We start from the raw sequence: 12,688 nt of genomic DNA, 5'->3' as shown, positions 1-12,688 counted from the left end.
TTGATTTAAAATAAGAAAACTTCACGTTTATATTATACTTCACTACTGTACTTTTCCCATTTAATAACCTGGTTGGATTTACTGTCTACTTACATAATACTAATAAAAAGGTTAATTAATGTTTTATTCTGGTGTGATGGTTTTAACTGGTCTGTGGTACCACAAGTGAGAGGTTGTTTGGGAAGGGCACAGAATTGTGATATCAGGGTGACCAGGACCCTGTCTCATCCCCCACTCAGACTACCAACCCGAAGATAAATAATATTTGTAAATATAATTTCTCATGCGTACTCCCCTCCCTAAGCATAGAGGTAATTCATAGTCCTGATCAAGGGGGGTGGGGGGCCCACACATGTAAAAGGATGTTAAATTCTGTGCCCTGTACGTGGTTTGCCCTTTAGTGGCATGGTATTTGTGGTCTCAAAAGGTCATTCTGCCAGCAGTGTGAATCAGAGGTCTCCTTTCAGACCCTGCCCGTGTGTTTGAGATGAGGTGTACCACTTCCCATTGGGAAGGGTTTGAGATCTAACTAAATTCCTTTGCCCAAGTGCCACAGGGGAGTGGAGAATTAGCCTTAGCTCAGGGCTGAGCAAGCAGGTGTCCCTTCTTGCAGAGGGCACCAGAGGAGCCTTATCCCTCCTCAGAAAGGTCTGGAGAAGTAAGGAGAGGATTCTAAGGTCTGGAATCTTGCTGGTATTGGAGCCACCGCTGCACCAAGTAGCACCAGGGGCCTTTCCCTTCACAGAGAAGGCTCAAAGAAGTAGAGGAGAAAGATTTGAGGAGAGGAGTTCCTAAAAGTTTTAAACTGATGAAGTGGGTTCTGGAAACTGGGGATGAGTGTACCAGGAGATGTCAGAAGACAGGCATCCTGCCTGGGAAAATTCACCTGAGTCAGAGGTTGATTTAGCTAAAATCAGCCCAAGACACCAAAGAAGAGAGAGAGAAAGGGAAAAGGACCCTGGAGAAAAGATTACAGCTAACAAACAGGTACTGGGAGGGCCCAGAGTGGAAGGGGTACCCATCCTAAAGAGCTGACCTGTTCTGGTGAGAAGTGTGAAGAGAATGTTGGGAATTATTAGAAAGGGAATCGTGAATAAAACGGAAAATGTCATAATGCCTCTGTATCGCTCCACGGTGACACCACACCTTGAATATTGTGTACAGTTCTGGTCGCTGCATCTCAAAAAAGATATAATTGCGATGGAGAAGGTACAGAGAAGGGCTACCAAAATGATAAGGGGAATGGAACAGCTCCCCTATGAGGAAAGACTAAAGAGGTTAGGACTTTTCAGCTTGGAGAAGAGATGGCTGAGGGGGGATATAATAGAGGTGTTTAAAATCATGAGAGGTCTAGAACGGGTAGATGTGAATTGGATATTTACTCTTTCGGATAATAGAAAGCCTAGGGGGCACTCCAGGAAGTTAGCATGTGGCACATTTAAAACTAATTGGAGAAAGTTCTTTTTTACTCAACGCACAATTAAACTCTGGAATTTGTTGCCAGAGGATGTGGTTAGTGCAGTTAGTATAGCTGTGTTTAAAAAAGGATTGGATAAGTTCTTGGAGGAGAAGTCCATTACCTGCTATTAATTAGGTTGACTTAGAAAATAGCCACTGCCATTAGCAATGGTAACATGGAATAGACTTAGTTTTTGGGTACTTGCCAGGTTCTTATGGCCTGGATTGGCCACTGTTGGAAACAGGATGCTGGGCTTGATGGACCCTTGGTCTGACCCAGTATGGCATATTCTTATGTTCTTATATTTTGCATTGGTTTTCAGTATGAACACTATTCCGAACTGCATTTTGGACTTTGTATTTTCCCTGCTGTCCATAAGTCAGTAAAGAATTTTATTTTGAAAAGCTGAGCAGATGTACTTGACTGGTTTGTAGGATGAGCCCCCATGAGCACAAAACCCTAAGGGCCTTGAAAAAAAGTCTACTTCCTCCCCATTCTCCTGTGCAGGAAAACCCCAGAAGGTCATAGGGCCTTGCATAGCCAGTGGTCCTTTCCATGTACCCCCGTGCCCAGGACCAGAACAGAATTGAGCTACACACACATATCATATTCTGTACACAACAATGCACACAAACCATGTTTTATGAGCAGAAAATATGATTTGTGCATATATCATATTTTATACATGTAAATGTCAAGTATAGGACCCCTGCACCATAAACTTCAGGTTCAGTCCCATAGAGTAACACTAGTTCCAGAAACTTTGCGCCACCTTTGACCTGGAGTTAAACTTCCAGCATTATGAAAATGTGTGTTAGGCCTACCCATCTCTCTGCGGAGTAATAGCTAAAACCTATATTAGCATGGGATTTGCATGGAAGAGCACTAATTTGTGCATACAGTTTTACTCACATTTGTGAGCACATTTGTTGTGCGCCAAACTCCTTGTTACATCAAGAGTAAAGTTGTATGAACAAAAATATGTGCAGAACCAAGCAATAGAATGTGGAAAAGCCAAGCACACCTTACTCCCTGAGACCTTAATTGGAGGGGTCTGCATGTGGCACATTATCTCAGTCACCAATACTACACAACAAATCCTTTGAACTTGAACTTTGCCAAAAGGGTCTGTTACAAACTGAACTACCAAGAAGTTATATTAACTGTCTGAAACTGCTAAACTGTGAGTCAGTATAAAACTAATCATTTTTGCGTACTACGAGAGGTTAAAAAAAATAAGAATATTTAAGTTTATATTTGCATTTTTACAGTTTAATAGCTAGACTAAACTCTGTTTTTATAGGCGACTTTGTCAAGTGCAGGAATAGTTCAAATGACAACTATGAAACCAAATTTTTGGAATCAAGGGTCTTGTGAGGGAGTATACAGGAAGCTCCTGGAGAACAACTTAAGGGTCTGGCCACAGTTATCTGGCCCAGTACTCCTTAAGAACAAGCCCCACAAGAGATTTTGGGTGAAGGGAGACTCCCCTCACCATATAATAAGGAGTCAGGGCCCAGAAGGGGTAGGGAGGCCCCAGGGAAAAGGCAGGAGCATACAGGTGGACAACCTATGTTTGATGATTTGGGACTGCATTTGTCTACTGAGGTAAGCAGCCTTTGGACTTTGTTTTCTTTTGTATTGTATAAATAAAACTTTGTGTGTGTGACTCAGACTGAGTCTGCCTTCTTCCATCCTCCTGGCTGTTTTCCAAGTCATATCCGCTCCCAGCTACCACAGGCCTGTAGGGCCTGAAAACTCTTATCCTTATCCCTTGACATTCAAATCAAGGACCCACATGGTCCAAAGTAACCTCTCCTCATCTTACTTCCACAAGTCAAGTTCAAGAGCCAGCTATGGCCTGCATGAGATTCCCTGACATCCTTTATTAATCTCAGATTTGGTGCAGCTGGAATGAGTGCTGCTGTTTTCTGCCCCCATTGTCACTGGCCTTCCTTCAGCTGGAGTAGGCAAAGGGTTACCTAGCCAGCGAGCAGCAAGGGGTTCAATTGGATCATAGCAGGTTCTTGGTCTTTATTTGGGAGTAGGGCGGCTATTTCAGACCATACAGACCCTTGATCTTGACTCAGGGTAGAGGGATTTGAGGGGTAAAGAAGCAGCTGGCCAGGTGTTAGGGAGCTTGAAGGCATCTATTTATTTCCTATGGCTCCACTACATTTTCCCTTCCTGATGCTAATCCTCTTCAATCTTATTCCCTGTTGCAAATCACTACTAACACCAAGTCCACTTCCCCATCCCTTACACTCTTTATCCCACATGCTCACATGCCATTCTGTCACCTGCAATGTCCACTGCTCTTGAACTTCAAAGTTTCCTTCCTCTCATCCAGCCATGTCCACTCTCCTGACAACATCTCTTCCTTGTCACTGTCACACTTCTACCTCTCTTCTACAAATTCTCCTGCTTCTCCTTCTACTCTCAGCCGGGGTTTATCAATCCCAATCCCGGCTTTCCAAGGTAACTTTCACCCCATTTCTGCATATGAGACCATTATCCTTCCAACCTCCTCACTATTTCTCTTTGCCCTCCCCTCTTCTCTTCTTTTTTCATGCTCCCTGTGGAATTAGACGTTAAACCAGAAGACAGTATCTGGAGAAGCAAAATGGCCGCTCACTGGTAGCCACGCTTCGCCTCCTCTCTGGCTCAGTAAGCTGAAATTCTCTTGAATTTATTTCCTAAATGTCGACAATTATGATGCATACTAAAAGGAAGGCTATGTTAAAGTCAGCCTCTGTTACCTCAGCATCGGAGCCTGTTCAGAGGAGTGTTTCGGAGTGGTATGGCGTCCCTCCAGCAACTCCCATAAAGGAGACCGCTGAAAGAGCTGATCCGGAGCGGTGTCCTGCTTTCTTGGTCAAGAGACCTCATTAAGTCCGGGAGCGCTAGTAACACCATCTCCACCTGGCAAAATCGGGGTTCGCCCCATGGAAGGACCAGGTGTTATCTGGGAAGTCGAGCCTGATCCAGAAAGTCTGAGGGATGTGCAGAGGGAGAGTAAAGAGCAAATGCAGAATGTGCCTGTTTTTCAGGCATTACCTGAAACGCCCATTTTGGGGGCGATTGGAATCTCACCCCTGACACCCAAGGAGGCGAGTATGCCGAAGTCAGAAAGATCTGGTCTGAACATGCAGCACGACTACGGGACAATCTCCAACCCTCAGGTCGGTAGAACTGTGATTTTAAAACCGGCTAATATTACTCTGGAAACATTATGGGATTTTATTGCAAAACTAGATAAATCGATAGTGTCATTGACGGAGGCGATAGTAGAAACAAACAATTCCCTAAAAAAGAATTCAGAAATGAAAAGAAATCATGAAGAAAAAATTTCAGATATGGACAAACTTATAGCTCAAGTTGAAAAAATTCAAGGTCATCAGATACAGATAGACGGGGAGTTTCTCAAGAAATTTGAAAATATAGAGAATACTACACGGGCTCTGAATTTGAGAATAGTAAATTTCCCTATAATTAAAGAGCTGAGTCCTGTGGAACTTTTTAAAAGTTATGTAACCCAGGTGCTAAAAATTCCAGAGCAATGCATGACAGTTATTGTGAAAGCCTTTTATACTGGGTATAAGGAGGATCAAATTCAAACTCAACGGGAAGATAAAGAAGAACAAAAATCTCCTGTGAAAACTTCTATTAATATTTCTGATCTCCTTCAAAACTCTCAAGAAGATATTGAAGTCAAAAGTAGAGGGACATTATTGGTCAATTTTGCCTTTGTTACAGATAAAGAAAATGTTTTAAAGTTTTTCTTTTGGTCAAGATTGATAATGTTCTATGGGCAGAGAGTCTGGGTATATCCGGACCTAGCTAGGAATACACAACTCCGCAGGAAAATATTCCTGGTCCTAAGGCAAGAAGTGATTGATAAGGGAGGTCGTTTTTTGTTAAAATACCCATGTAGATGCCCTATTAAATATAATGGAGAGAATTATCTATTTACTGACCCGGAACATCTAAAGCAGCGCTTCTCAACCAATGTGTCACAACACATCAGTGTGTCGCCAAGCAGCAGCAGGTGTGTCGCGTGCTACTGGTCTCCTGCTGCTCTTCCCTCCTCTTCCTTCACCGAGTGAGAGGCAGGCTATCTTCCACTGCTGTCGTTGCCGCCCGGGCTATCAGCACATTCAAGCCCAGATGGGAACGGCAGCAGTGTTAGTGGAGGCTGGCAACTGTGGCTGGGCCTTTTCTTCTTCCCGCACCTGCCCCCACCCTGGCCCGGAACAGGAAGTGATGTGTGTGGGAAGAAGAAAGAGCCATGCTGCATGAAAAAGTAGCGGCAGCAGCAGCAGCTCTGAGCAGTAGCGTGGGCCCAAAGCAAAATCAGAAGCAGCCAGAAATCGGCACATGAGACAGCAGAATTAATCTCCCGTGGCCGATGGGATTCTTCTTTCTTGGCCTGCGGGGGCTAGAGGAGGAGGCTGCTGCAGCAAACCATTTGTACTCGTTGGGGGGGGGGCAGGAAATGAGAGAGAGAGACAGCCAGCCTGTGTGTAAGTGAGAGAATGTATGTGTGATTGAGAGTGTGCATGTGTAACTGTGACTGAGAGCCTGTGTGTAAGTGAGAGCATTTGATTGAGAACATCTATGTAAAGTGTGTGAGAGAGAGCATGTGTGTGATTGAGAGGATCTGGTCAAAGAGGTGATGTGTGTATAAAGGAGAGACAATGGAAGTGACTGGTCAGGGAGATGACTGGAGTGTGTATGTGTGAGAGAGAAAGTGATTGTGGGAATGAGAAGCCTGTGCATGTGGAGAGAGCTAGCATAGGAGTGAGAAACATGGGTGTGTGTGAGACACAGCTTGGGAATGAGAAGCCTGTATATGTAAGATGGAAAATGGGACTGGGAAGCCTGTGTGTGTGTGTGCATGAGAGAGAGAGACTGTTCGGGAAGGTGACTGGTGTGTCTGTGTGTGTGTATAAGAGAAAGATTGGCAAGGAGATGATTGGTGTGTGAGAGACAGAAACTGGTATTCGAGCGTGACTGGTATGTATGTGTGTGTGAGAGAGAAAGTGATTATGGGAATGAGAAGCCTGTGCATGTGGCGAGAGCTAGCATAGGAGTAAGAAACCTGGGTGTGTGAGAGACACAGCATGGGAGTGAGAAGCCTGTATATGTAAGATAGAACATGGAAGTGGGAAGCCTGTGTGTGTGTGTGTGTGTGCGTGTGTGTGTGTGCGCGCGTGTGTACATGAGAGAGAGAGAGACTGATTGGGAGGGTGACTGGTGTATATGTAAGAGAAACACTGGTTGGGAGATGATTAGTGTGTGAAAGACATAAACTGGTCATGGAGATGTAACTGGTATATGTGTGTGTGAGAGACAGAGAGACTGGTCGTGGGCACTAAGAAAGAGGACCATGAATACAGAGCTTCAGCCACTACTGCTTCTGATGTGTGCTACTAGCTGCATGGAACAGGAGTAGGAGAGCTGCTGGAAGGGGTTAGTAAAGGTGGCTTTTTAAGTTTATTTTTCTTGAATGACTGCCATTTTAATTACTGAATATTATGTGATGTATCTGCTGTTTTGAAGTATTTTATTGGTGTTTGGAGAATTTTAAATAATTTTTATGAGTTTTTAATTGTTGGATATTATTCTGTTCATAGTTGTTGTTAAACATTTATTCTGCTTATTATAGTTATATAATTATTTCTGTGTTGGGATCTATAGCTGCTTGGCTAGTTCTGTTTTCCTAATAGGAGGTGTATTGGTGTTTAGGGCCTGATTTAATATTTGTAGTGTTGCCTTTTCATAGGTAGGGTTGTTACTGTTTGAGTGCATTCCATAATACGGATTAGTTTTTGTGCATTACTGCAGATCCTGGGAATATGTTAGGTTGGTTCTGTGTATGTGACCGCGGTGAGGTATTTTACTGTATCAGTCTTATTTGTTGTATTTTCTCAAGAGGACATGCATTAGTGATAAACTGCTGTCTTTTCATAAGTAGGGCTATTGAGCCTGGTTAGTAGAAGGAGTTTGAGTTGCTGTTACTGAGATGACACCAGAACCAGAATATATTTTTTGTAAGGTGAGCTGTACGGGGAATGTCATAATTCTGCTTTACATCCAAAATTGTGGGTCAGGGGGGTTCCTGTGAATGCAAACTGTACTTTTACATTTAGCCCTATGATGGTCATGTTTTCAGTGTGTCAAGCATGTGAGAACCATCTATCAGGTGTGTCCCGTAAGAAAAAAGGTTGAGAACCACTGATCTAAAGAGTCTTTTAGGGACTGTAATTCTGGCTAGATAAGTAGTACTGGGGGATACAGTGGGGTTTTTTTTCCTTTAGTTATCAATATTAAGTCATTTGTAATTCACCCATGTTACGATGCTTTTCCCAAACATGTCCTTTATATTATGGACCTGGATACAATGTATTTCTTAAAAAAATTATATCTTTTTCTTTTTCAATGATCCTAACTCCATTGTTACTAGTGCAAGAGACTTCTTGTTTATTTTGTTTAAAAATTCAATAAAAAATAAAATTATAAAAAAAGAAGATAGTATCTGTATGCACACTGCTAGCTTAATGGTTGATTTTAATCCTTTTAGTAAACAGACCCCTACATCTACTTGTTAAACAGTAACAATATAACTTGTATAACAAAGTGCTATAATACATTAAATGTAACAGAGCAAGAATTTTGTTTTCCATGCAGTTATTTTTATTTTTTTCAATTACCTAATGCTCTCCAGAAAAGGCAGAAGAAAACTGTAAAGATGATGTAAGGCCAATTCCATTCATGGTTGTCCCCAATAGTAGACACTCCAAGAAAGATAAAGATAAGGGTTTCACTAACATTGCTCCACATCTTCAAGAAGTATTTGATTGTAGTATGGGATTTTTGAGAGATGTTAGCTTCCACATAACTTTTCATACTCATGGAGCAGGCAATAATTCTAGAGAAAGAAAGTCAAAATCATTATTACTTGTCCATTTATGAAGTTAAGTTCGAGAACTAAACTGTAATGACTAGTCAAAACTGGTTTCTTGAATGACCCGTGGATCTTGCACCAAGCTCCAAAGAGATCATATACATGAATACTTTCACTTTGAAACTTGCTGAGGGTGCAAAGTAGCACCAGACATTTACACCTATTTTTTTGTGTGGGTAGATTTTCTATGGAAAATAAGTTTTTTTTTCTGATCCTATCCCAAAACATGCCCCCAGAAATCGCTCACCGAAAGTTAACTGAAAGTACATGTCATTCCAGAAAACACATACTTTCAGCCATACTGAAAAAGGGCAATTTTCAGACAGTGAATTTACATAAATAAATTTATATTTAGCTGCAAAAATGCCTTTGAAAATTGTCCTCATAAATATTTCAGACTGTTAGTGGGTACTTGCCTTCTGTTTCTCACTTTTCATTTTGTGCAGTGGATAATTATATTGTTACACCAACTGGGTGCAGAGATTCTCACTCATCACAAAATGGCAACATCTAGTGGTCAGACTCAGGACGCACATGTAACAGGTTCCTGAGGGAGCCATGGTCCAGGATCCATCACTGTAATAGCTGGGTTAAACTCAAGAGAGAGGTTAAAAAAATGGGGGGGGGGGGGGGAGAACCAGATAGTTACAAATAAAGATTCATGGTGCCATTGGACAGTAGAGATTGGATCTAATTGAGATGGAAGCCCAAAGTGTTATGGCCGCCGGCCGCGGCAAGCCGCAACTGGGGCCAACTGTCATGGCCGCCGGCCACGACGGTCCGCAGCCAGGACCAAATATTCACCCGCGGCGTTGGGTTGGTCTGGAGGCTCCTGCAGGAGCAGGGGGCCTCCTCCAGCGTTCTCCCCGCGGCCATGGCCGCTGCTAAGCCAGCCGCAGGGCCCAACTATGCTGAGATGACTCCTTCCCCTTCGTAGCTGCCTTAGAGCCATGCGCGTGGCTGAAGATAAGTGTTTCAGCACTTCATTAATAAGATATTCCGAGACTTGCTTTATGTTTGCATGATAATCTACCTGGATGATATTCTGATTTTTTCTGCTAACCTACAAGCACATCGACAACATGTTATTCTAGTTTTATAACGTCTAAGAGAGAATCATATTTATGCTAAAATTGAAAAATGTATCTTCAAATAAGAATCTCTTCCATTTCTGGGATATATCATCTCCAAACATGGTTTTCAAATGGACCCCTCCAAATTAAAATGCATTCAAGAATGGCCTCAACCTAATGGATTACGTGCTCTTCAGCGATTCCTGGGTTTCGCCAACTACTATCATAGTTTTATCCAGAATTTCTCAAAGTTAGCTGCACCTCTCACGGCTCTTACTCGAAAAGGGGCAAACATTAAGCTGAAGAGGCATTCAGAGTACTTAAGGCCTCGTTCCCTAAAAAGCCTTGCCTTCGGCATCCGGATCCCAGACGCCCGTTTGTAGTCGAGTAGACGCATCAGCCGAAGGAGTAGTTGCTGTCTTGAGCCAGAATGACACCATATGAACTGCCCATCCTTGTTATTATTTTTCCAGAAAGTTTTCATCGGCAGAACGTAATTACGCTATCGGCGACAAAGAGCTACTCGCTATAAAATTAGCATTTGAAGAATGGCGTCAATGGCTGGAGGGTGCTCAACATCGTATTACAGTCTACACGGATATAAAAATCTGGTGAACCTCCAGCAAGCCCAATGCTTGAACCCACGGAAAGCTCGGTGGGCGATGTTTTATACGCGCTTTAATTTTGAATTGCGATATCGACCAGCCAAAAAGAATATTAAGGCAGATGCTTTATCCAGGTCCTTTTCTACAGAGGATATTGAAGAACCTATTCAACACATTATAGACCCAGCATGTATCACCCTTTCTGCAACATTTACCGTTCCATGTGGTAAAACTGTTGTACCTAAAAGACTGTGTAATAAGATACTGGCTTGGGGGCACAACTCACAGTTTGCCGGACACCTGGGAAGAGCTCGGACGCAAACACTCCTTCAACAATACTATTGGTGGCCTGAGATGCGCAAGGATATTCGAGCTTATGTGGACTCCTGCCCAACTTGTGCACAACACAAGATCCCTGTTGGAAAAACCTGGGGACTTTTACAGCCATTACCCATACCCAAGAAACCATGGACACACATTTCCACTGATTTTACTGTGGATCTTCCGCCTTCAGAGGGTAATACCGTGATATGGGTAGTAGTGGATCGTTTTTCGAAAATAGCCCACTTTGTCCCGCTACCCTCCCTCCCGTCTGCTCCTCGCCTAGCTCAACTATTCATGCTCCATATCTTTCATCTCCATGGTCTTCCCCAACACATTGCATCAGATCGTGGACCTCAGTTTACAGCTCGTTACTGCCTTAATCTTTGTAAAAAGTTTAGCATTTCTCTGAACTACACAACTGAGTTTCATCCACAAGCAAACGGTCAGGCAGAACGTACTAATCATACCTTGAAACAATTTCTTCGGCTGTATGTCAATTCCCATCAAGATGATTGGGTGACACTCCTCTCTCTCATGGGCTGCATTCTCTCATAATTCTCATGCTTGTACCTCCGTGGGGGCATCCCCATTCCAGATTGTGTTTGGATGGCAACCCAGGCCTCCATTGTCGTTGCCTTTGGCAGTGCCTTCACCTGCAGCTCAACTCACAGCGGTACAGTTGCGGCAGCTCTGGATTCAGACCCAACACATGCTCCGAAAAGCGGCCCATGCTGCCAAGACGTTTGCCGACAAGCATCAGCGACCTGCTCCATGGTTCCGTCCAGGAGAGAGAGTGTGGCTTAGTACCAGACATATCCGGTTGAGAGTTCCTTCCATGCGCCTGGCACCAAGTTATATTGGACTGTTTCCGGTGCTGCGACAGCTTGGTCCTGTGACTTACCAACTGCGGTTGCCGACCACATTGCGTATCCATAACTCTTTCCACACGTCCCTTTTAAAGTCTCTGGTTCTCTCTTAGCTTCATTGGAAGGTCCCCGAAGTTCCTCAACCCAGAGCAGAAGAGGAGACTATATATCAAGTACATGAAGTACTAGATATCTGGAAACGAGGCAACATATGGAAATACCTCCTAGTGTGGGAAGGATTTGGACCGGAGGAGCATTCTTGGGAGCCTGCTAAGAACATCCTGGATAAAACGCTTCTCCAGAACTTTCACAATGAACATCCAGGTAAACCCAAGCCTTCTAGAGGGAGGCCTAAAGGAGGGGGTATTGTTATGGCCGCCGGCCACAGCGGTCCGCAGCCGGGACCAAATACTCACCCGCGGCGTCGGGTTGGTCCGAAGGCCCCTGCAGGAGCAGGGGGCCTCCTCCGGCATTCTCCCCCCGGCCATGGCCGCTGCTAGGCCAGCAGCAGGGCCCAACTATGCTGAGATATGCTGAAGATAAGATTTAAAGGGGCCACTACAGGAAGTTGTCGTGGCTCCCTCCTGAGACTCCTCCCTCATTTTAGGTATTTAAGGCAAGGTCTGCTCCTCAGACCTTGCCTTGGTATTGAGGCTTCGTGCTTGGTTTCCAGTGCCCGTGTTCCTGGACTTGCTTAGTTGTTCGTCCCGCTCCTGCTCCTCCTCTTCATTGGATTTATTTATTTATTTATTTTAACATTTTTCTATACCGTCGTTTGGTGGGGACCGTCACAACGGTTTACATTAAGGCACATAAAAATGATGCTGAAGTATCTTAAGTACTGGCATGTCCTAAGTCCATATCCAATATTCACCCAAGTGCCTATGTTTGCATATTCAAGAGGACGCAATATAAGACAACATATCATCAGAGCGGCCGTTCCAGAATCAATTAATCCCGCCAGTACAGGGCAAACGATTTGTGGCAAATGCAAATTCTGTGCTCAAGCACATCAGGGCATCAGCTGGACCCATCCAAGCACAGGGTATGTGGTCAAGCTCAATAGTGACGTTAATTGCAACTCGGACCATGTGATATACACCTTACAATGTCCTTGTCCTAAGATATATATCGGCAGGACAAAGAGGAGAATACGAATCCGATTAATAGAACATAAATGCAGGATAACCAACAAAGATCTGAAGGCTCCCGTGGTACAACATTGTGTGGACACAGGGCACACGTTTGGAGAATTAGAATGGGCAGTGCTAGAACAAGTGAGAGCATCATGGCGAGGAGGCAACCGTGAAATGATTCTCAACAGAAAAGAGAACCAGTGGATTCACCGTCTGAATACATTAGAACCCCACGGATTGAATGATAAAATAGAATGG

At 43.8% G+C, this 12,688-nt stretch overlaps 1 protein-coding gene across 2 annotated transcripts in view; it reads right to left on the bottom strand.

Moving 5' to 3' along the window:
- Nucleotides 1–12,688, bottom strand: part of LOC115093993 (sodium/hydrogen exchanger 2-like) — a 223,841-nt gene that overhangs the window by 128,432 nt on the left and 82,721 nt on the right. For both annotated transcript variants that reach the window (XM_029606549.1, XM_029606550.1), the window contains exon 4: nt 8,173–8,390. In XM_029606549.1, the coding sequence (XP_029462409.1) occupies nt 8,173–8,390 (218 nt within the window). The remainder of the gene's footprint in view (nt 1–8,172; nt 8,391–12,688) is intronic.

This window comes from Rhinatrema bivittatum, chromosome 6, assembly GCF_901001135.1.
Source record: "Rhinatrema bivittatum chromosome 6, aRhiBiv1.1, whole genome shotgun sequence".
Lineage (NCBI taxonomy): Eukaryota > Metazoa > Chordata > Amphibia > Gymnophiona > Rhinatrematidae > Rhinatrema > Rhinatrema bivittatum.
This window is presented reverse-complemented; position numbering and strand designations above follow the sequence as displayed.